The sequence below is a fragment of the Pezoporus wallicus genome, unplaced genomic scaffold (genome assembly GCF_028554395.1).
Source record: "Pezoporus wallicus isolate ANWC-B61680 ecotype Strahan unplaced genomic scaffold, APGP_CSIRO_Pwel_v1 contig_6966, whole genome shotgun sequence".
In the NCBI taxonomy this organism is placed as follows: domain Eukaryota; kingdom Metazoa; phylum Chordata; class Aves; order Psittaciformes; family Psittacidae; genus Pezoporus; species Pezoporus wallicus.
In genome coordinates this window covers 2,303,263-2,324,688 of record NW_026639746.1, presented here as the reverse complement: position 1 = coordinate 2,324,688, position 21,426 = coordinate 2,303,263, and the positions used below count along the sequence as shown (strand labels likewise).

At 42.1% G+C, this 21,426-nt stretch overlaps 1 protein-coding gene across 1 annotated transcript in view; it reads left to right on the top strand.

The window, feature by feature from the left end:
- Positions 1 to 5,665: 5,665 nt before the first annotated feature.
- MAPK11 (mitogen-activated protein kinase 11) overlaps positions 5,666 to 21,426 on the top strand; it is a 31,268-nt gene continuing 15,507 nt past the window's right edge. Inside the window, exons 1-3 of the mRNA XM_057415835.1 lie at positions 5,666 to 5,890; positions 19,820 to 19,949; positions 20,894 to 20,952. Coding sequence (XP_057271818.1) covers positions 5,778 to 5,890; positions 19,820 to 19,949; positions 20,894 to 20,952 — 302 coding nt within the window. The 5' untranslated portion in view covers positions 5,666 to 5,777. The remainder of the gene's footprint in view (positions 5,891 to 19,819; positions 19,950 to 20,893; positions 20,953 to 21,426) is intronic.

Below are 21,426 nucleotides of genomic sequence, written 5' to 3'. Positions count from 1 at the left end.
TATGTGCAAGTTTATATATATCTACAACCCTGGCTATTTAGAAGCCCTGTAAGTAACAGGCTTGCTTCAATAATGACTTAATGTGTAGAATAAACATAATTTTAGCCGAATTGCCAACTCATTAATAGAATTGCTCCAATACATAAATATTTTTGGATTGTGATTAGAGGAATTTATGACTAGGAATGCACAGTCATTTTAAAGATCCCATAGTGTTTTCTTTGGAGCCAAAAGAGACAACACAATAGTCAATTAAACAGCCTTCCTTGAGTGTGATTTCTTATATGCATCAGAAAAGCATAGAGCCTGGTGTACAGCTCTTACATCCACATCTGCTTTTATCTTTGGAGTATCTTCAGAGCCAACCAGAAGAAATTTATAACTGGTGCTTATTCAGGACATAAACCCAAATTAATGCATTTGGAACAATGTGTTCTTGCTCCCATTCACATAATGAAATTTGCCTTTGACTTGAATGGGAGCAGTGCTGGGCTCTCCGCAGCTACTGATTATACATGTCAATATTGGGCTGTGTTTGAATGATGCTGTATTATGCATAAGAATAAAGCACCACAGAGTTGTTGTGAGACACTAGGCAACATAATTACATGGATTGCAAGAGAAATACAGAGCAAAAAATAGCACTATATATTAATAGCCCATCTCTGCCTTCCCTCATTATATCTGGACCTTTGTTGACTTAATTAGGAATAATTTTGAAGTTAAATCTGTATTTATTTTTCTGGTGATGGCCTTGCTCTGAAAGTACATACAATGAGGAGCCCTCATTGACATGACTGAGCAGGATATTGTATTTTATTAAATTTACTTTGGAGACTTCTGACACCAGTTGCTAGCATGTTTGCAGTCCAAATCTCATTGAAAATCTAATATCAACATGAGCTTAGAATAATACCCATATGCTGTTCCTGGATGAAGAAAACACTGCCAACCTGTACTGGTAGACTACAGAAGGCCAAGATAAATTTTAGTGTAACTTCAGGTAAAGGAGATGGATTTCTATTTTTTTTTAATTACATTTATTTAACAGGATATTAGAAAATATTTCCCACTCTGCAACTCTGCATCCACAGCAGTATGAAAAGAATATTTGAAAAACATTATCAATGTTTTATGCAAACAATAATCATAGCTACTACGAGTGCTATTACTATCTGAGGTAATATCAATCTTATATATTTATTCTTAAAATAGGGAAACAATCCTAGTCTCAGTTCCTAAATGTGGAAGGGTGGCACACAGGCACCTAGTGACCATCCCAATTCCACACAGAAAGAATTGGGCAGAGAAGGAAACAAAGCCTCAGCTCTGAACCTAAACTATGTTAGAATCTGTCTTCTCAGAAAGAATAAAAACCTATTCTTGCCATGTAATTATTATGAAATAGGCCAAATTTTGAAAGTCCTTAGTCAAGAGCAGGATTTCAAGGTGGATTTCATACCTAATCATAGGTATGAAATACCTTGGATTTTTCATTATCAAACTTGAGGGTCAAAATGAGTAGCTAAAGTTTAAGTTTTCTCCAAAGCAAGACCCTTCATCTTCTCACAATATCAAAAAAGTTTCTCCAGTTTAAATACCCAAGCTATAACAGGACATAACAGGCTCAGGCTGTAGTAGGTCATCTGAATCAACTTGGGTTGATTCAGAAGCAAAAAGTGTTGATAGAAGAAAGAAGAGCGATACCACCTTGCAGGCATATGCAGCGTCTTGTAATTCAGTAACAAAGATACAGTCTCTGGGAAAGCACTCTCTTGGAAACTAGCTAATGATTGACTTGCTATTTACAGAAGGCTTCATTAAGCCTTTCCTGCTGCCTGTACTTTGTCTTTTCTGTCATTACAAACAGTGACAGCTTTCCTATGTTATAATTACATATTCATAGACATGGTTTCAGAAATTTGCAAGAACCTGCAAATAAAACCATGCTATAGCTAATTACCACAATGTTTTATTATTAATGGTAATGGATATAACATTACAGTATGATTTTTGCTTTTATAAAGATGTTAATTATTTCTTATATTTTCAAAAGAAAGCAGCACAGAAAGCATCTTTATGACATGCTCAGGTTTATACTGTAAAAGATGTAGTGACAGAATTAAAGTGGTTCATCCTAAAACCTCACTGACACTTAGAATCATAGAATCACAGAATCTCAGAATGGTTTGGGTTGGAAAGGACCTGAAGATCATCTAGTTCCAACCCCCCTGCCATGGGCAGGGATGCCTCACACTAGACCATGTCATAGAATCATAGAATAGTTAGGGTTGGAAAGGACCTTAAGATAATCTAGTTCCAACCCCCCTGCCACAGGCAGGGACACCTCACACTAAACCATCTCACCCAAGGCTCTGTCCAGCCTGGCCTTGAACACTGCCAAGGATGGAGTATTTACCACTTCTTTGGGCAACCTTTTCCAGTGCCTCACCACCCTCACAGTAGAGAACTTCTTCCTTATATCTAATCTGAGCTTCTCATTTTAGTCTTTATTAGAGCTACCCTACATTTACAGCAGTTACACTGAGAACAGTCTGAACTCCAATCTGCTGGCAGTCTGTCCTGGGTTTTCCAAAGCCTGTTTTAAACCAGTGCTGGGTTTACAATAATATGATTATGTTTCCAAACAGGAAATGTTATGTTTTCAGTAGCAAGGTGGCATTTTCTTTCTTTGAGTTTCCATGTTTATTACTAATATGAAAGTTGCAATCTTTAAACTGTATTATGAATTGTGATTCCTAAACTGAGAATCAAGAGCTAGAGAGAGAATGAGAATCGAAAGGAGCCAGAAGGAGGTTGGCAAAGATGTGCAAGCTTTCCATAATGTATCAAACAAAAAAAAAAAAAAAAAAGGAAATAAAAAATAGCTAGAAATTAGTAACTCAGAACTGGCTAAAATAATAAATTTATTTGTTTCCACTGAGATTTGTTCTAGTAAGAATAATGTAGGATTTGACTATGCAGTGCAGGAACAGCCACAACAGAAAACAGTGCCCTTCTACACCAGCAAGTTTTCTTCCTTTGGTATCCACTGGAGCTGCTGAGCATCAGGGGAATCACGCATCCCCTGCTCCAGGGACTGGCCTACTCACACCTGCAGCCAGGGCTCATGTCTGACACCCTGCTCACCAGGCGAGAGGCTCACACAGCTGGATTCTACCTCACATGCTGCTTGGTGTCTTAACCCACACCACTGCAGCATGTGAGCCTCCCTCTTATGCTGCCATGTGATGACATATGAAATGTGGTGAGTCCTACTGACCTGCCATTGGGATTATGGCCCTCCGGCCATCAGCACTTGGCATGGTGAAGAACTGTCAGTTACACAGCCATAAGGGCAGGAGGAGAAGGGGTGTGCAGTGTCCACATCAGTTTTAGGGCCTCCCCCTGTCCATGGGCATCACTGACGCAGCCTCAGGCATGGTTTAATATAGCAGTATTTCACATATAGGAAATGAAAGCTCCCAAGAAGGCAATGCATGTACAGAGGAAGCCGTGACCTTCTCTCTTCCTTAAGCCTTCACAGCTCTTCAGAGGGCACTCACTCTCCTGTCCCTTGTACACACACAGACTTGGCCAGCCTGTAAAACAGGAACTAAAAGACAAGAACGTGGCTGACAAGGGAGCTGCTTCTTCCACTTCCTCGTGTGCCTCCACAGTGCCAGCAAAGATGGATGAGCTGCTTCTGATGTGGGAGGAGCAGCTGTCAGGGCTTGCTTTACAGGAGGCCTCTGGGGACCTGTAACCTGCCTAGATCTGAGACAACTCCCAAACACTGTCCTCTAGCCTCTCTGTTTTCTAATATCTCCCTCATTACATGGAGTAGAACATCACATATGTAGTATCCAATAAAACAAGGTAATCAAGCACAATCTCAGAGTCATGATTGCAATACAAATAACTGACAGAAGCTCACAGAAGACAGGAAATTGAGAACGACTGTAAATAACAACAAACAGAAAATTAGCTCCTGTGGAAATTGCACAATTAGAAGCCTGGGCAAACACGGATAGACTCCACTCCCCAAAAGCATGCTAATTAGTTAGCAAGAAATGGTCTAACACTTGGTGAGTGGGTAAGGGCCCGAGCCCATAACACCTCCAGAGACCAAGTAGAATAAAAGTGAGGCAGTATTTGCTTCATTCTGGCACTGGAAAACATTTGGGCCTGCTTACTCTAGGGGTGGAGGACAGGGGCAGAAATATTTCTTCTTGGCTTGTAGAGTGGTTGCAGTGTTCCTCTGATTTTAAAACTCAGAATGGTGGTGCTGAGAAAAATTAACATCTTGTTAGGTTTTTCACACTTACCATTTCCTACAAGTACTACGCCCTCTTCACAGAAGTTCAAGTGTGACCAAGGAGCAGTCTGGAGAGGACTAGATTTCTGTTGTACTAAAGTGGGGTACAAGTAAGAAATAGGATAGGGCTTTAGGAGTACTTAGTACCCCTTGGGTGGATGGCTGCAGTAGCATCATCCATCTTTTTCAGTTTGAAATACACTGAGCAGATGTCAAAGCTGCTGATACTGTTCACTCAGGTAGTCCTAGTATGACAGTCCTGTTGTGCAACATGGGCTGGGGTTTCAGAGATGGAACTTGAACTATCCACTCTTCAGAACATCCATAAAACTTGCCTTCTGGCTCATCATGCTCACAGCTATTCAAGCATACAAGTTCTGTATGCTCACAGTGAGGTCCTACTGTCAGCTGAGCATCCATTTGTCAAAGTGAACTGCAATTCATGGTATAGAAACACAGAGGACTTACATGAGGGTTCTGATTTACAGAGTATGTGTGATTTACATTCCACACTGATTCAAAGGCAGGTGTGGAGCAATCTCCACATACCGAATCCACATAAGCAGACTACCTACAAGTTAATTAGAGTTGCTCAAGGAAGCATAAGAAGTTATGGAAGGAAAACAGCAAATAGTATATAGGAAAATATACTGGTAACATTGCATTGCAGTAGTGTTGCAATGATTCCACAAGTCATTGAACTATTGTATAAGGCACATTTTAGAGAAAAGGAAAAGGCCATAAAATAAACAGAACTTTTTACTTTAATGATGCATAAGTTTCGGAGACTTAAAGTTTTCAAGATTTTTCCTCTGTTATTTTGAAGGCTGAAGTCCTTCTTGATGAAAAGCAGAGGCGTTCAAATGATTGCATGCAGGAGTCAATGCTTTCAGGAGAAGTTCTCGTACCGGGGGACTCCTATTTAACCCGAGAGCTCCGTCAGTAGGTGAGGGCCGCTGTTCGCTCCGCTGTCCATGGGCGACGTCCCGGCCCAGCCACGCCGCCGGGACACCGCTCTCCGCCGCTGCCCCTCCGAGCGAGGGAAGCTGCAGGCGGACGAAACCAAACAGGAAAGGTGTGGTCAAGGCTTTGAAGTCCTGGGGGATGCCGGGCCAAGGGGCAGGTGTCCGGCCCTGCCCACACGCTCCTCCGGGGCGGTGCCAGCCTCCGCTCCCGCAGCGATGCCGGCCGCTGTGGGGCGGGACTGGCGCTCCGCCCCACCCGGCACCCCCCTTGGAGGACACCGGGGGCCGCTTCGGGGCTCCTCGCCCTGTGAGCCGGACGCCCCTCGCTCCGGACGCTGCCCCCACCCCCTCGGCCTCCCGCCTTCCCTTCTCCACCCCTTCCCCTCCCCTCCCGGTCCCTCCTCCCCGCCGGCGCCGGCCGTGCCCGCTTCGCTCCCCGCCCCGGCTCAGGGGCGGCTGCCGCCGCTGCTGCTGCCGCTGGCGGCTCTGGCAAAATGTGCGAGCGCGGCAGCTTCTACAGGCAGGAGCTGAACAAGACTGTGTGGGAGGTACCCCAGCGCTACCAGAACCTCACCCCAGTGGGCTCTGGTGCCTACGGCTCCGTCTGGTAGGTGCGGGGCAGCGGGAGAGGGGCCGGGAGCCGGCAGGTGCTGCCGGCCGGCGGCAGGGAGGGACAATGCCGGGGAGGCGGCCGTGCCGAGCGCCGGGGGCCGTGTGCGTGGAGCAGAGCGGGAGGGGAAGGGGGCTCCCGCCGGGCTCAGCGGGGCCGGCCTGCAGCGTGCCGGGCCGGGGGCGTGCCCGCCGGGCTGTGCGGGGCCGGGGCTCGCCCGCGGGCCGGGCCGTGCCTCGCGGTAACCCGGGCAACCGGGCCCGCCACCACCGGAGGGCGGCCTCTGCCGCCCCTCCCGCCGCTGCCCTCGCGGCCGCCCCCCGCCCGGCGGGGCACCTGTGAGGGAGCCACGACTGCCCCGACGCCGGGAATCCTGCACAGTCATGGTGTGTCCGAGCGGGCAGGACCGGGGCGCAGTGCGGGGCACGGCTGACGGAGCTCTGCCCGCTGCTGCCCCGGGAGCGGCCGCGGCCCTGCTGGCCCCAGCGCCGGGCTGTTATGGGGGTTCCCCTTCCCGGCGGGACCGCCCGCACTGCCCGCGGTACACACCGCGAGCATGGGTCCTGGCCGCAGGAACAATGGAGGGAAGCCCCTGGAGCGGGGCCGGGGAGGGCAGGGGTCGGGCCGGCTGAGGAAGAGGAGGGCTTCACTCAGCCGTTCCGAGGGAAAATCAGTGGCAAATTAGGGCAGATTGCTGCCCAGGGCAACGCCGGAGGGTTGCGTAAGGGTTTATCGCATCTTATCATAAAACGTTTCCCTTCGTTTGATAATTACTGTATCAGGTTTGCACTTTCGGAAACCCCCGGTGCGGGTTGGACTGTTATTTTCGCATTTGAAGCACACTTAGCCATGTCTATAAAAGCTTTGAATCAATTTTTGGAAATAATAGAGATGTTTAAGGAGTTTCTGGAAAAGAATCATGTTTCTTTGGTAAGCGGAATTATGTGAAAACAATCCATCACGGGCCTGTAAATAAATGTACAGAACCAAAAAGATTTCTTTAGAACTTAACTTTTTGTGTGGGCTAAACCCGTGCAATAGTTGTGCACTTGTTCTCTTCACAGACAGATATCAGAGAACGTTTATGGAGTTTCTTAACTAGATGGTCTTAGGTCCTTTGCCCTGACCTTTCTATGATTCTATGATTTGCTTCCTTTTCTAGCTCTGTGAAATGCCCCAATTACATGTAAACTGGGACTGCGCAGTTCAAAAACCTCCAACCATCAGCAGGAATACTCCAGACTAGCATGAAGTATCTCTGAATTCTTCTATTATTTCAGGCTTGTGCTTGCACTAGGGAAATCCACGCAAATACTGTGTGACTTTGGGTACCTGCCACTGTAGTGAGGCGTATAGTCCTGACTGATGTGAACAGTTTCACAAGGACCTAGTTCATTTAGACTATAAAATCTTAGTTTACTTTCTTCTCCCCTTTTGTCTTTCAAACTCGGAGCTGGATATACGGTGGGAGAGTAACTACTGTTGTGCTCCAACTGAACCTGCATTTCTGGTTATTTTCCCTATTTGTGCTGACGTAGTTTTAAGGGGAAGACCTACTCTGTTGAATTCTGTAATGGGGTGTCAAGACTTTTGGGAAATTGCAAAGGAAATGAAAACATGTGGTAGTTCACTTGCAGCATGGCTGGTGCTTTGGTTTTTTAAACTATGAGTGGTGTTAATCCATTGTACTTACTTCTTTTCTGCCTGCAAAGCCAAGGAAATTCTAGTATTTTGTCAATGGAGAAGCCTAGGAACTGGCATATAGAATGGAGACTGGAAGATGCCATGGGAAAGGTTTTCGCTGAAATATACATGTAAGACCGGACTACAGCAATGAAATGTTACTCTATATGAATAGCCTTATTAATATCGATGAACTATAAACCTAAACAGAAGCTCAAATGTGAGGAAAAGGTTTGCATCTCTCTCAGAAAAGCCGTCTATTTTTAGTCTATTGAAATTGATTTTTTTTTCCCCTCTGTGTGCATGTGCTTTACCCAGGAGACCCACAAGACGCAATTGTTCCCTTGAGTAATATCTGTATTGTAATACGAATAATTGTACTCCAGTAGAATATCTAAAAACATATTTAACTCTTACAGAAACCACTGGAATAAAACAAATTCTTAAGTGTTCTGATGAATAGAAGCCAAAGTCCTGAACTCCGAACACTGGCTTTAAAACAGGAACAAAGTTGTTGCAAGAAATCTTTTTCTACCTCAATGGAATTCCTGTCGAGTCCTACCTTTTTCCTTCCTCACAGTAAATTATCAGTCATATCCGATATAGTTGTGCAACTGAAGTGATAACTGGTAATAAGAAACATATTGGAAATATTTGCATTTAAGCTAACTTTTGTTTGCCCTTTTCCTGCTTGTAGCTCAAAATCAATAGAAGTGGTTGTGTCAGGAGGCTGTGTTTTCAGCCAGTTTATTGACATTTTGTAAGTCAAATAGAATTCATGTTTGGGTTTTTATATGCAGACGCATCAAATGTGCTATGGAGATAGATATTATTGTTTTAAAGCAGGTTCACTTGTAGAGAAGTATCTATATCAACCACAGTGCTTTCCAGAATGTTTTTTTTTTATTATTATTATTTAGATGTGGAATATGTATATAAAAGCAAACCTTCCGTAGCATTAAGAGCTCTAGTGCATTTCTCACTTTTTTTAATGACACACCATGAGGAACTCCTCAGAACTCAGATGCACTGCAAGGTGGAGTTGCATCTTGGCATCTACATAAACCACAGAGAGAACCGCATATTCTGAGTTACCCCTATGTTTTAACTCTGCAGAGGGCTTCCTTCTACCTGGGCTCTTTCCTGTGGCCATGCCGGCTGGTTGGTGTTCTGTCATTTGCTCATGTCAGGACTGATATTTTCTTTTTAGATTTAGGAAAAAATATTAAAGCCCTGTGGAAGTATGGCTTATGTGTGCAGTCGTTCAGTTACATTGAAAATGACCAGTGTAGTCCTCAACAGTACATTTTGCCAGGAGCTGTTTGCATATTAGCAAGTCACAAATTTACATGCACAAGTGTGTCTTTTGGAGTTGTTTTTTTTTTGTGCCATAGCTTTGCTTATCAAGTTGAGGTTTGTTGTTTGGGGTTTTTTTTATGTTAAGCAATTATTTTTACTCTTTCTCAAGCCAAAACTCAAAGTTTTCTTGAAAAATGCATTTTCAGTGTCCATCCTTAAAGTTGAATTTATGTCTCACAGACGTCAGAGCTGGTTGACTCTTGTAGACCAGATGCTATCCCTGCTAATTGTGAATTTAAAAATGTTTCTGATTTTAAATGAAGTATTTAAGCTGATAGCTATTTAGATGTGAAGCAAGCGTGACTTTCATAAGGTAATCTTCATCTACAACCATCTTGTTTCAGTTCTAGAGAAAAGAGATGACTCGTGTCTTGGGTCAAACTGCATTTTAAACTCTTGTCCCTTGTGACTGTTCCTTTCAAATTAGAATTCTAGCTGTGTTTGAGTCTTTCAACTGTCCCAGTAATACTGCTTATAAACTGGAACTTTGGCTTGCAGTATCTCTGCCTCCCTGCTGTATTGCCGTGGTAGGTCCAGTATGGTTTGGTATGTGTTAACCTTTTCCTCCGGGAGCTGACATTACCACCTGCTTGAGAAGGAGCTGCTTTATCTCTTCTGTTCTTAAAGACTTTTTAATATACTGCAAACTATGTAACGTGGATAGGTTTTTGGTTTACTGTCGGTTGTCTTATTTTTTAAAGCCTGTATGCCTCTGTAAACTCTTTCAGACTGCTTAGTCCTATTTTTGCCTGGGAGGTACAGACAGTCTTCTGCAGGTACTGTCTCTCTGATCTGTCCAACAGGTTGTTTCTCATTAACATATTGCAAGTTCTGTGTTTTGCTTTCTCTGGAAATAACAGACCTTGCAAGGTGAACTGAAGTGAGTCCAGAGCTTGATCCCAGCCAGAAACTCCCACGCTGTTTCCTCAGAAGCCTTTGGCATCAATAGTACTTATATCATCCAGTCAGTCTCTTTAAATTTAAGAGTATGCAATGCCTGACACCTACTTGGGTGACATAACATGTTTTAAAAAGGAGGCCTGCTAAGTCTGAGTGTAAGGTACAGGCCTCAGTTCAAGAAAAGCAGGAAAGCAAAGCCTGCTTTATTTATTCAATGCAGCATTTCTGCAGGTCCCTCTATCCTACAAACTTTAAGTGCATGCTTAAGGTCCATTAAGTTTTTGTCCTGGCTACTTTTGGGTGAAGATGGGGAATGGTGGGGTGATAGTTAGGCTTCTATTTTGCTTTGAGGAAGTACAAGTGGAAAAACAGAAGCGGAAAGCTTTAATCCTGAATTTTAACCCTTCTTTCCCCTATCCACCCCATCCTGTGCTTCTGGTTAGATTGTCACTCAAGTGATTTGAGGGCAGTAGCTCATAAGACATAACATAGTTGATAGTGTCGTTTTCACATTGGGACCTCTAAGGAGATGCTAAGACAACTTGATAGCATGTGAGGTTTTCTGAAAGCTGGTATAGTCTTTGACAAAGAGAAAAATTCCTTCATCCAAGACTGTACTTGATGACTTTAGGATGTTTTTTCTTGTAACGGTGTCTTTTACTTAGCTGTAGTGATACTAAGGGTATGATTTCAGCTACATGATCAGGTGACTGGAATTATGTGTCACTGTAACATTACATGCTAGTTTAAATGCCGAGATAAACTTTTAGAATAGTAATGCAAACCTGCTGTATGTAAATACAGCTGGAAACTGAGGACTGTATAGATCTCTACAGGCTAAGGGTAGAACTGTTGGCATGTCGATTTCCATGGACTCCCTTGGGCCTATTCTTCTTTTGGATTAGGTCTTTTGTTTCCAATGCTAATACACGAGCTGAACTTCATCCTACAAATGTTTATGCTTTTATTGGAAATATTTCAAACAATATTGTTAGAATGCTGCTGTCCAAGATCTGTTATCAGTTGTATGGTTTTCATATGCATCATTCAGAAGGAAGGGTTTTGAAGCCTTTCATTAGTTTTGCAGATATTTACAATGAGCCCTTCTAAGCTTATTCAAGACGTGCTTGAAAACTGAGAGATGAAGGGTGATAGGAGAGTTCAGTGAGAGGCAGGAGACCTCTGAAGAGTGAGTATATGTAATAATGATACTTAGAACCAAGGCCTTTAAAGTGCTGTTCCAATATGGGGGAGAAACTAAATACAAGCAGTTATGCGATCAGTGTCACAGGTTAGGAGGAGGGTCTTAGCAGCAACATTGCTGCAATGAATGAATGGAAAAAAGTGAAGCAACGAAACAGTCTTGCTGAGTGAGCAAGACCCTCAGAGGAATATGATGAAATAGCCGTTAGGAATGAAGACACAATGGGGTTTGCAACTACAAAGCCAAGGGAGGTCAAGAATTCAAGAAATTTTGTGTAAGATACATTCTGAGCACCAGCCAAGGAGACATCGCTAGAGAGTTCATTAAAAGCGGTTTTGTTGGAGTACTAGGATGGGATGCAGATTGCTTGACATTCCTTTGTCCAGTTTCATCGTGCGTATTTTCCAGCTGTTGGAACAGTGTAGTTACTGACTTTGGAAAGGAAAAGGAAGTAGGATGGTAATTAGTGGGGTCAAGGTTCCTATTTTAAATGAGAATGTCTAAGAATGCTTTTAATGAAGGAGACTGAATCAGGAAGGAGGTGTTTGGAGAAGAATGAGAAGGGCTGAGAATGGCTGTGACAGAGATTGGAGAAGAATGAGAAGGGCTGTAGGATGCTGTCGCTAAGCCTGTGGAGTAGTTCAAGAGCAGATGACAAACGTCTGTATGTGTGAGGAGAGTGGTAGAAAGAATTGTAGGAAGAGTGAAGAAGAGCCAAGCTCAAGAACTGAGCAAGACCACTCTGTATTGTGCAGGCTTTCTTTCAGGAGGAATTAATGAGTTCTTTTTTAGAGTGGGGAGACATGGGATGGAAGAGAGATGAGAGGCAGGAGATGAACCAGTTGGGGCAGAAAGGCAGCAAGGATCATGGGATTACAGCTTTCTGTGTAGCTGTAGAAATACATTAGCAGAATAAAAATTCTCTGCAAAGAGTCTTCTCCGTCCCTACCTCAGTCTAATCTGCAGATGGTGCAGCAGTGGCATAGCTAACTGCTTTCCTCTCCAGCTGTCGGTTGTGACTGGGGCTGCAGCTGGTTAGAGCACACAGTCCCTGTTTCAGAGACCTTAAAGTCTTAGGGCCTGGTTGCTTCAACACAGCTTCCCAAGTAGCTGTTTGCAATTTCAGAACTTATTAGCTAGTTGGTGCCAAAAATCCAGCATCTTAGTTCTGTGTATACAGTCAGGAAGGGAGAGGGTGTTTCAAAACCCCTATGTGACCTGTGAACAAATTGTTACCATTTAGTATTTTGGCTGTTGTAGAGAGAGAAACTGGGAAATGTGAAGGACAACTGGGAAGAAATAGGAAAAAGAAGGAAAAGAATGTGAGATTTTGTCTGTTTAGGTTTCTGTAATGTATTTGGAAGCACTGGTATTTTTCATGTTAAACTTTATATCCACATTGACCATGAGCATTTCTACCTGTAACTTCAAAGCCCATAATTTAGAACTGTTTGGTAGTTTTTCTCTATTTTAAACAAAATGTTGAATACATTTGTTGTTAGCAGTGGCAGCTGACTGATTTTTCTTGTTTACATACTGACATCGGGCTTATGGGTATCTAAAAGCCATGATTATTTTAGTATCCATGAGCTGGTTACACATGCTGAAGAAGCCAACAGCTTATGACCCCAACCTTTTGTATGTTGTTCTCACAAGTACGATTATAAATGTATCACTCCCACTGACATAAGCTGTACTGTCTATAACTTCACCAAGAAAAGTGTGACTGTTCCTTTGTAAAGTTATTTGACTATTTAGGTCACTGTGGAGACGTAAGAGATCAGGAAATAAAAATAGCTTGTGGATTCAGAGGCTGATACAGCATTTTTATGTTACATTGAAAGAAGACTGGTGAGGTATTCATGTAAACATATGGATACCAATTTTTTTTTTTTTTTTAGTATTTTTCAATGTCTGCTTAAAAGTATGTGCACAATCTTGTGTTGCTTATGGAGCAATTATGCTGCATATGTTAACAGATACTTTGTGCTTTTATATTTAGATTTAGTGGTAAATTATTCTGAGGTAATTGACAGTGTGATACTAAAGCCAAAACCATGCTAGTGCTCAGCATGGTGGGTTGGAATAATACCCACGTGATGGGATGTAATTTTACAATACAATAACCTGTCATCATCATCAAGCAAGGGTGTCTTTTTTCCCCTCTAGTGAGGAGATAAACATGTCCTTTCAGAGCCACCCATTACTCTTGTAATTACTCCCACCTCTTGTCTTGCTACAGTCTCATTTTTCTTTATGGTTTCTCTCTTATGCACATATATGTCATGATATATGTGGTTTAGTGAACAAGCACACGCTCCAGGCCTTAAATCTAGCTCTTACAGGATGGAAATCACCAACTTGAACTTGCATAAAGTAACAAAGTCTTTATCAAGAAGCAACAAGTGAACCATTTCCTGGGTTTACTTTGCTGCTTAAGCTTACTGCGTGTGGCCTTTTTTCTGTTGCTCTCTTGCTGCACTGCCAGTAGCTGTTACGGTAAGTTTTCTGGTGTTAGATAGATGGTGTGTGTGCTTTTTCTCAAGACTATTCCACATCTCAATAAAAGGTAGCTGTGTTTACCAAAAAATATTAAAAAGGGTGTTAATTCACTGCAGTTGTGAAGAACCCAGATTATATGATTGGGCACTAGAAGATGTCCCAGGCCAGGGTTCCTGTGTGTCCCCCTTTTCTATGTTGCTTGCTAATGTGTACAGTAAAGGCTGTGACCTCAATGATTAGATGCATTCTGTGCTGACCACTCTTCCATTCCTTTCCCTCAGTACTTGCTCACATACACCCTTCTGCTCCTTTTACTTGTTTTTCTCAGGAAGTCAGGATCTTACAAATTAAGGGTAGGTTTGTCCACAAGGATGTTCTTGTCTCTTGCAATAGAAGGAATCAGTGGGTATATGAAAGGATGCCGAGGTCTGTAGATAGAGCTCAAAGTTGTGAATCTGTATTTTGAGCATGAATTGTGGGTTGTTTTTTTTTCTTTGTGTTTGGTTTTGGGTTTGTTTTTTTATTATTATTATTATTTATTTATTTTATTTTTTCCTTTTTTTTTTCTTGGGTTTTGTTTTTTTTTCTCATAGAACTTACGTGTAATGGAAACGCATCTGAAGGAATGTGACCCAATGAAGGAAACAAACCTGTGTTGTGATGCAGTGAAAGAAATAAAAACAGAAGTATGGAACAATATGGGGAAAACCCAGCCCCAGTGTCATTGTCATATGGAGCAAATTTAAGGATCTATTTATGTACAGCATTCCCTCCAAGTTTGGTATAGCGTGTCCAACCAGTTGTCAGACTTGCGATGATGTAAAGGTAACAGCCTCACAAGCTGGGACACTGAATTATGTAACATAAATTGAAAAATTTAGTCTTCTTTGTGTTTTTTGCACTTAACCCCAAATCAGTCACTTTGAATAGGTAAACCTAATTATTTGTACACATATAATGCTTCCACAAGCAAATGTAGACAACCAAATCCTCATGGTTATCTGGGGATGGTAACCTGCAGCAAATGGGGAGCTTGCTGCAGACACAAGATTGACACCACATATAACAGCTTGGGCCATGCCTTCATTGTGCATCAGCTAGACCTGAGCTGGCTGCAGGAAAGGAGTCATTAGACTGAACCCTCCACTCAAGCTGAACTTTTTCCAGGCATCATGAGTAGTACTGTGCCCAGCTAAGAAGCCCTTTCTGAGCCCAAAGCATGATGAAGTTCAGGGACTGGCTGCAGTCTGAGGAGACTAGGAAGAGTTCTTTCAGCAATAGATGCTGGAGTTTACTAAGTTGGGTGCGAGTTGACTCCATATGTGGTTTGTTAGATTGGGATCCTGCAAGCAGCCTTCCAGCTGTTGAAGCAATTTTGATGCTGAAGGCTAAGTAGCCATAGCTGACTAGTGTTCTCCTAATCCCAAAGGGTCAGAGCAGGCTGTGCATGAGTGGCTTGTCTGTCCAGTATTACCACTCTGCAACCACAGAGGATAAACTGTCCGTGGGATACTAGGCAAATGACCATATGTATGGCCATGTTTATAAACATCAGCTACAAAAAATCCATGCTGCAACAGAAGTCATGAAGTTAAATTCCTGTGCTCTCTGCTTCCTGAGTTTCTGGACTGTGTTAGCTTCTTGTGTTCAAACTTTTCTCTGAAACCTTAAGAGCTGGGAAAAATATGCATCTAAATAAGAGTTTTGTATTTCATCTACTGGAACTTTGTCCTGGGTTCAGCAGTAGCAGTCATTTTTCTCCGTCTTAGTAGCTGGTGCAGTGCTGTGTTTTTGACTTTCAGCCTGGGAACAGCACTGATAACGCTGATGTTTTTAGTTGCTGCTCAGTAATATTTACTCTGACCAAGGACCTTCTGAGTCTCCTGCTCTGCCAGGGAGGAGGGGAAGCTGGCGGAAAGCAGAGACAGGACACCTGACCCAAACTGACCAAAGAGGTATTCCATACCACAGCATGTCATGCCCAGTATATAAACTGGGGACAGTTACCCGGAAGAGCCAGATCACTGCTCGGGTCAGTCTGGGTATGGGTTAGCGGGTGATGAGTGGTTGTATTCTCTTCCCTTGTTATTTCCTTATCATTATTATTATTGGTGGCAGCAGCAGTGATTTGTGTTATACCTTAGTTACTGGGCTGTTCTTATCCAAACCCATGGGAGTTACATTCTTCTGATTCTCATCCCCATCCCTCTGGGAGTGGGGGGAGGCATGGCGGGGGGGAGTGAGTGAGCGGCTGCATGGCTCTGGGTTGCCATCTGGGCTTAAACCACGACAAACATCAATAGAATTATTAAATATAGAAGTAGACAACACTGAAAAGGTTAGTCTAATTTAAGCAATGATTGATAACCACACTAAGAAAAAGTCTCTAATCTGTGTGAAAATGATGCCATCCTTGCAAGCAGTATAATGGTTTTTTTTATCCTTGATCTTGAAAAGGACAGACAGCAAAAAAATATCATAACTGCAAAGGTTTCTGGGTCAAGAATGATCCCATCTGAAAAAGCTATTGCTAAGATTGTTCCAGAGTTGTTTCTTGTAAAAAGAAAAAAAAAAATTGTATTTCTTTTTAAATTATGATAGAAAGTCTGTCTAAAGTGATGCTCCCTTATTGAGGCATGAGAGCAAACTGTCGAGTGATGGTGTCAGAAATGCTGACGATACGCAGTTAAAAAGTCCCTTATTTTCACTGTCTACAAGAAATGAAATACTAACAGCAAAGAATAGATTAGAGATAAGAGATGATACCCCCTTTGCAAGTATCAGAGTTTATCTCCATCATACTGTTCTGTCCAGCTACATAAGATAACGTCATAATCGGAGATAAGACACCTCATAATAACTAGTTTCAAAGAAACTCAGGTAACAGTAGCTGAACCACTGGAAGGGTGATTTGTTTGCCAGTGTGAGTATAAACACGTGGCTGGCCAAAGCTGCAGCCTGTAGAAATTAACCTTGTGAAAGAAAAAGATGCTGTAAGTTGCCTGCAGTTGTTTGTGAGATGATGCAAGCACCAAGAGACTGGTGGAGAAGCCTTCTGTAGTCTAGATGTAGAAGTGGGGAAGGTGTGTGTCGTATCATGCAGAGTAAGGGAAGGTGAGGACCTCTCACCCTTTTCTTCCCCGTTAAATCACAGTAGTTAACAGCATGAGTTTGTTCTGTTGTGTTTTTTCTTAGGAAGCTGTTTGGAATCATTTTAATCAGGCTGGTTACAGGGCCCCAAGAAAGCATTTGCAGGTGCCAAGCACAGGTGGATCCCTGTTTTCACGAGTGGGACCGGAGATGTCCTGTCCAGAGACAAGTCTGGAAGCTAAACATTCTTGGGAAAGACACACAGAAAGGGAAGCAGCTTGAGCAGGTTTCTCAGGGGATGATTAAGGATTTGGGGGACAACCTAGATTGCAGCTATGATGATAAAATTGCAAGAGGGGGAGAACAAGTCTGAAATAGGAGATGTTAAGTGTTCATGGGGAGGAAAGCCTGCTGCTTGCAGAATGTGATCACAGGCAGCAGCAGATTAGAGATGCAGATCATTCTTGAATCTGACAAATGAGAGTTCAAACAATTTGAAATCTGTATATTTTAATGTTTCACCATTAATAACTTGAATTATGATGATGGTAAACAAGGCAAGTAAAGAGCCTGGAGGCATTAGCTTTGATTATCATGTGGTACAGATTCTTGACTACAGAAAACTCATTTGGACCAAGTGAGTCCCTGGCCTATGCAGCTTCAATTCATGATTTGCCATTGGAGGTACCAGGACTCAAGTTGCCATTTGTTTTCTTTCTTCTTCCTTCCACCCTCCCCACAGACACACCCTCCCACCCACTGCTTCCTTATGTGCTGCCATCCTGGGTCTAAAAAGCTGCTGTCCTAAGAATTACTGAACCTAAAAGAAAATAGTGCTTTGTTCTATCTGAAAGCTTTGCAGGCTTGAGTCATATGGAGGGTAAAAAGCAATCCATCTTAAAGATTGGTGGGTTTTAAACCACTGAAACCAATATTTGACTTTAGAATTGGGAGGAGAAGGATGTTTGTCATGATAATGCAATTTAAAACCTAATTCCTACTAGCCTTGTATAATGTACACAGTGTTTCACAAACTGGTACAAGCACGAGTGGGAAAGCTTGTGAATTACCAGAAGAGCTGAGATTTAAGCACAACCTGCTGTTTTTACAATGTTATTTATTTATCTGGAATAAACATTTCCTTTTCTACTGGAAAAAAAGCTGGAAAGGATATAGAGGGTGTATGTATTTGTGAGTCTTGGCAGAGTTCTCCAGTGGCTTCATTGGCCAGGATTACACACAGGGCAATTATATCTAATCTTTGTTACATTAACACAAAGTGGTGTCTTCCTTCTTATTTCTTCAGATTTACTTGTGCAACTTTCATGTTGCCCCTGTGGCAAGTCCTGTGGAATTTAAGATACCTCTGTTGATAGTGCTTCTCACACTGTTCATTTCTTGAGCTGCTCCACATATTTGAGCAACACAGTGTCCTCATCTGGAATAACTAGGTCCCTACCCTACTATCAGAACAAGTATCTCTATCATATCCCTTCCGCCCACTCCTCAGAGTGATACCAGTCTTATTCCTATGCTTGCTTTCTTCTGCTCAGGGAATGCCCTTCCTGATGTCCTCAGCAAAGCCACAACCCTCTATGCCTTTAAAACTTCCCTGAGGATCTGCTTCTGTGATGCTTGCAAGAAACTAGCTAAGTAATCTGCTTACCTATTTCATTTATCTCATTAGTGACTCACTCCTTCCATGGTGCCTGCAAGAAACTTCTTGACCAAATCTACTTGATCTTAGTCTTTTTTTTTTATCAAATAAAATTGTTGCTGGATTTTTCCCTGCATTGGTTGGGTGAATTCTAGGATAACTGGATCACAGTCATCTTTTGGATGCCACTGTTCTTCCTGCCCATTTGTTGCTTGTATCCTTAGTTCTTTTTATTAAAAATATCCCCTCATCCTCCAACTGCTTACAAATAAAGTGGCTTTGGTCTTCACTTGGCTCTTCATGAGTTTAGCAGAGCACCAAATATGTGTAGGAGTCCACATACTTGGATCTGATTATCGGCTCTGTATTAATTCAGGAGCTACTCCAGCCACAATCAATGGTTTCTGCCTCTAGCGGATGTCTGCTTCCACAGTTTGCAGGAGTGTCTAAAACACTGTTCTTAAGGAGCTAATAGCTTTCAGTGTGACCATTGATTGTTGTCATCCTATGCTATGCATTTTTGGTTACCTAATTTTCATGTTTGTAACTCCAAGAAAGTTCTGTAACTTTGAAGGTTTTCAGCTTGTTAATGCTCTTTAGCAAGCACAGATGTTATCCATACTTTAAACAGAGAATTTTGAGGTATTTTAATTTAACACAATTTTAACTTAATGGATAAGAGTAAGAAGTTAAAAACTTTTTTTTCCTCATAAGAGAAGGTAGCAATCTGATTTTTATTTTTTTTTTTAATAGTTGTACTGTGTAGTGGCATAAAGCAGTACATACAGGGATCATTTCTGTTCCTGTCCTGCAGAACAGGCAGCACTTATCTGTGGCTTGTTGTGCTTGTCATGTCTTTCTAATGCGTAAAAAGCAGTGGGTTTCCCATTGGTGCAAATGGTGGTGTTTGTATTTAGTGTCTTCTTCAGCAGGGCATCTCCATCTGCATGAAGTAAAGAACATGCTGTGTGTCAGCAGGATGTGTGGGCTGGAGTGTGAGACGTACCCCTGTTCACTTGTTACCAGCATTTTGCGAGGAAATGACTATGTCTGCATCCTAATTTGATACCAGTTCTGTGGCATTATCATCTAGCAAGCTAATGGTCACATAGGTGATTAGTATTGCTAGACACGATGGCAGTGTTCCTCTAATTAGTAAAGACTTCAGTTTGTTCAGAGTTTGAATCCCTGTATTCCCTACGAGCCTTGCCTTGGAGGTTGAGGCTGGAGCTGTACTAATAGAGCTTATCTCCGGTTACTTTTCCTGCCACATGGGGAAGGGTTACCTGAGGATGAGTCCTGAACATTAATCATGTTAGTAATTTGCCAGGTGGAAAACAAGGAAACTGTCTTTGAATACTCAGAGTTACTGCTGACTAGCTCTCCCGGGGGCGGTCCCTGTATGGAGCGTGAAAATGGGCAAAGGAAGGAAAAAGAGCGCCCAAGAGAATACAGGTTTCTCCAGCAAACTAGCCGAGAGCTTTGAAGTAGAACATGCCATCAACGCGGACTTTCTCTTTTCCTCTTCTAGCTCAGCTTATGATACCAAAACAAGACAGAAGGTGGCAGTAAAAAAGCTTTCAAGACCTTTTCAATCGCTTATTCATGCGCGGAGGACCTACAGGGAGCTTAGGTTGCTAAAGCACATGAAGCATGAAAACGTAAGTGGAGAGTGACTTCTTTCCCTTCGGATTTTCATGACAAAAGTTTGCAATATAGGCTTAATTTCAGTTAGGTACAATCTTTATTAAAAAGTATATGCAATTCTCTAGCTACCCAAGATACCATAAGGCATCTTATGTGAAGTCACTGGACTTTAGAGACTTCTTTAGAGACTTTCAGTAAAAGGCTGCCTTTCTAAGTAAAAAATATCTCAATTCGTCTTGAAGATGCAGCTGATGAAATCCAAAACAAGTGATCCCAACTTCCCTAATAAAGTAATGTTCTGCTTGCTGCTGCTGGATGCTCTTGAAATGTCAGTCCAGGAAAAAAATAACTCAAGCCTGCTTTTGCTGAATTTGGATTCTCTTGAGAAATTAAGGGCAGATACTCTCATTGACATTAGCAGCAGTGTAATATTTAGATGAACAATAGTAGAACTTCAGGACCCAAATAATCCAGTACTACTCTATGTGGCAAGCAGTTGATTTCTGTGGGACTATCCATCTGCTTAAAAGTAACTTGATGAATTAAAGCCCAAATAAAATAAAGTGGGTTGAAAAGTATCCTGGAGAAAGGATGCTAAAAAAGCTAAATAACAACAGAATGAGAAACCCCATGAAACTGTGCATAATTTTAAATATTGTGTATAAAGTATGTGTCAGCTTTTTTGTGATGAGGTATGACTTTTCCTGCCTTTATTTCTGACTGTCTAGAGTCTTCTTGTAATTACTTATACTAATTAGTATAATTTCCTGTTGGTCATGGAGGTAGCTGAGGCTATACCTGTACAGACCACCTATTGTACCAGTTGTACTAAGTTTTCAAGATGTCAGAATGTCATATTTTGCCAGTTTCATCCCAAGAATGCCAAGCACTGTCATTACTGATTCCATGTTGCTTTACAGATGTCTAAAAATAAACTGTTGATTCCCTCCTCTTTCAGGTTATAGGATTGCTGGATGTTTTTACACCTGCAACATCAATAGAAAATTTTAACGAAGTGTAAGTAAAATTGTAAAGTCATTCCGTAGTTAGTAAGTACCACTCTGGTGTTTAAAAAGAAGCATGAACTGTTCTAGTGGACTTGCAGCCACAGATGGCTTTGGGTGAAGAACCCCAATAAATCCATTTGCAACTTTTCCACTGAAGAGGAGGCAGGAAGATGGGACTCATTTTTGTACTTTCTTGAATGATAGTTAATAAGATTATAGGTATATGATAAGTGGTTTGATGCTGCTTGCCAGTAAACTTAAAACTTTTTCAGTTCAATTATATATGAGCTGTAGATTATCTTTTCACAGCTAGGTGGGATAGCTCAGGAATGCAGGAAAGTATCTCTTGGTTAACTGAGACAATGTAAATTTAGGCTAGATTTCTGACTAACCAAGGGCTAGGTGTATTTTCATGTTACATGTACGATTTATGCTGAGTTCCTCTTGGTTTACATCCTTTATAAGCACTTAGGTAAATAAGTTA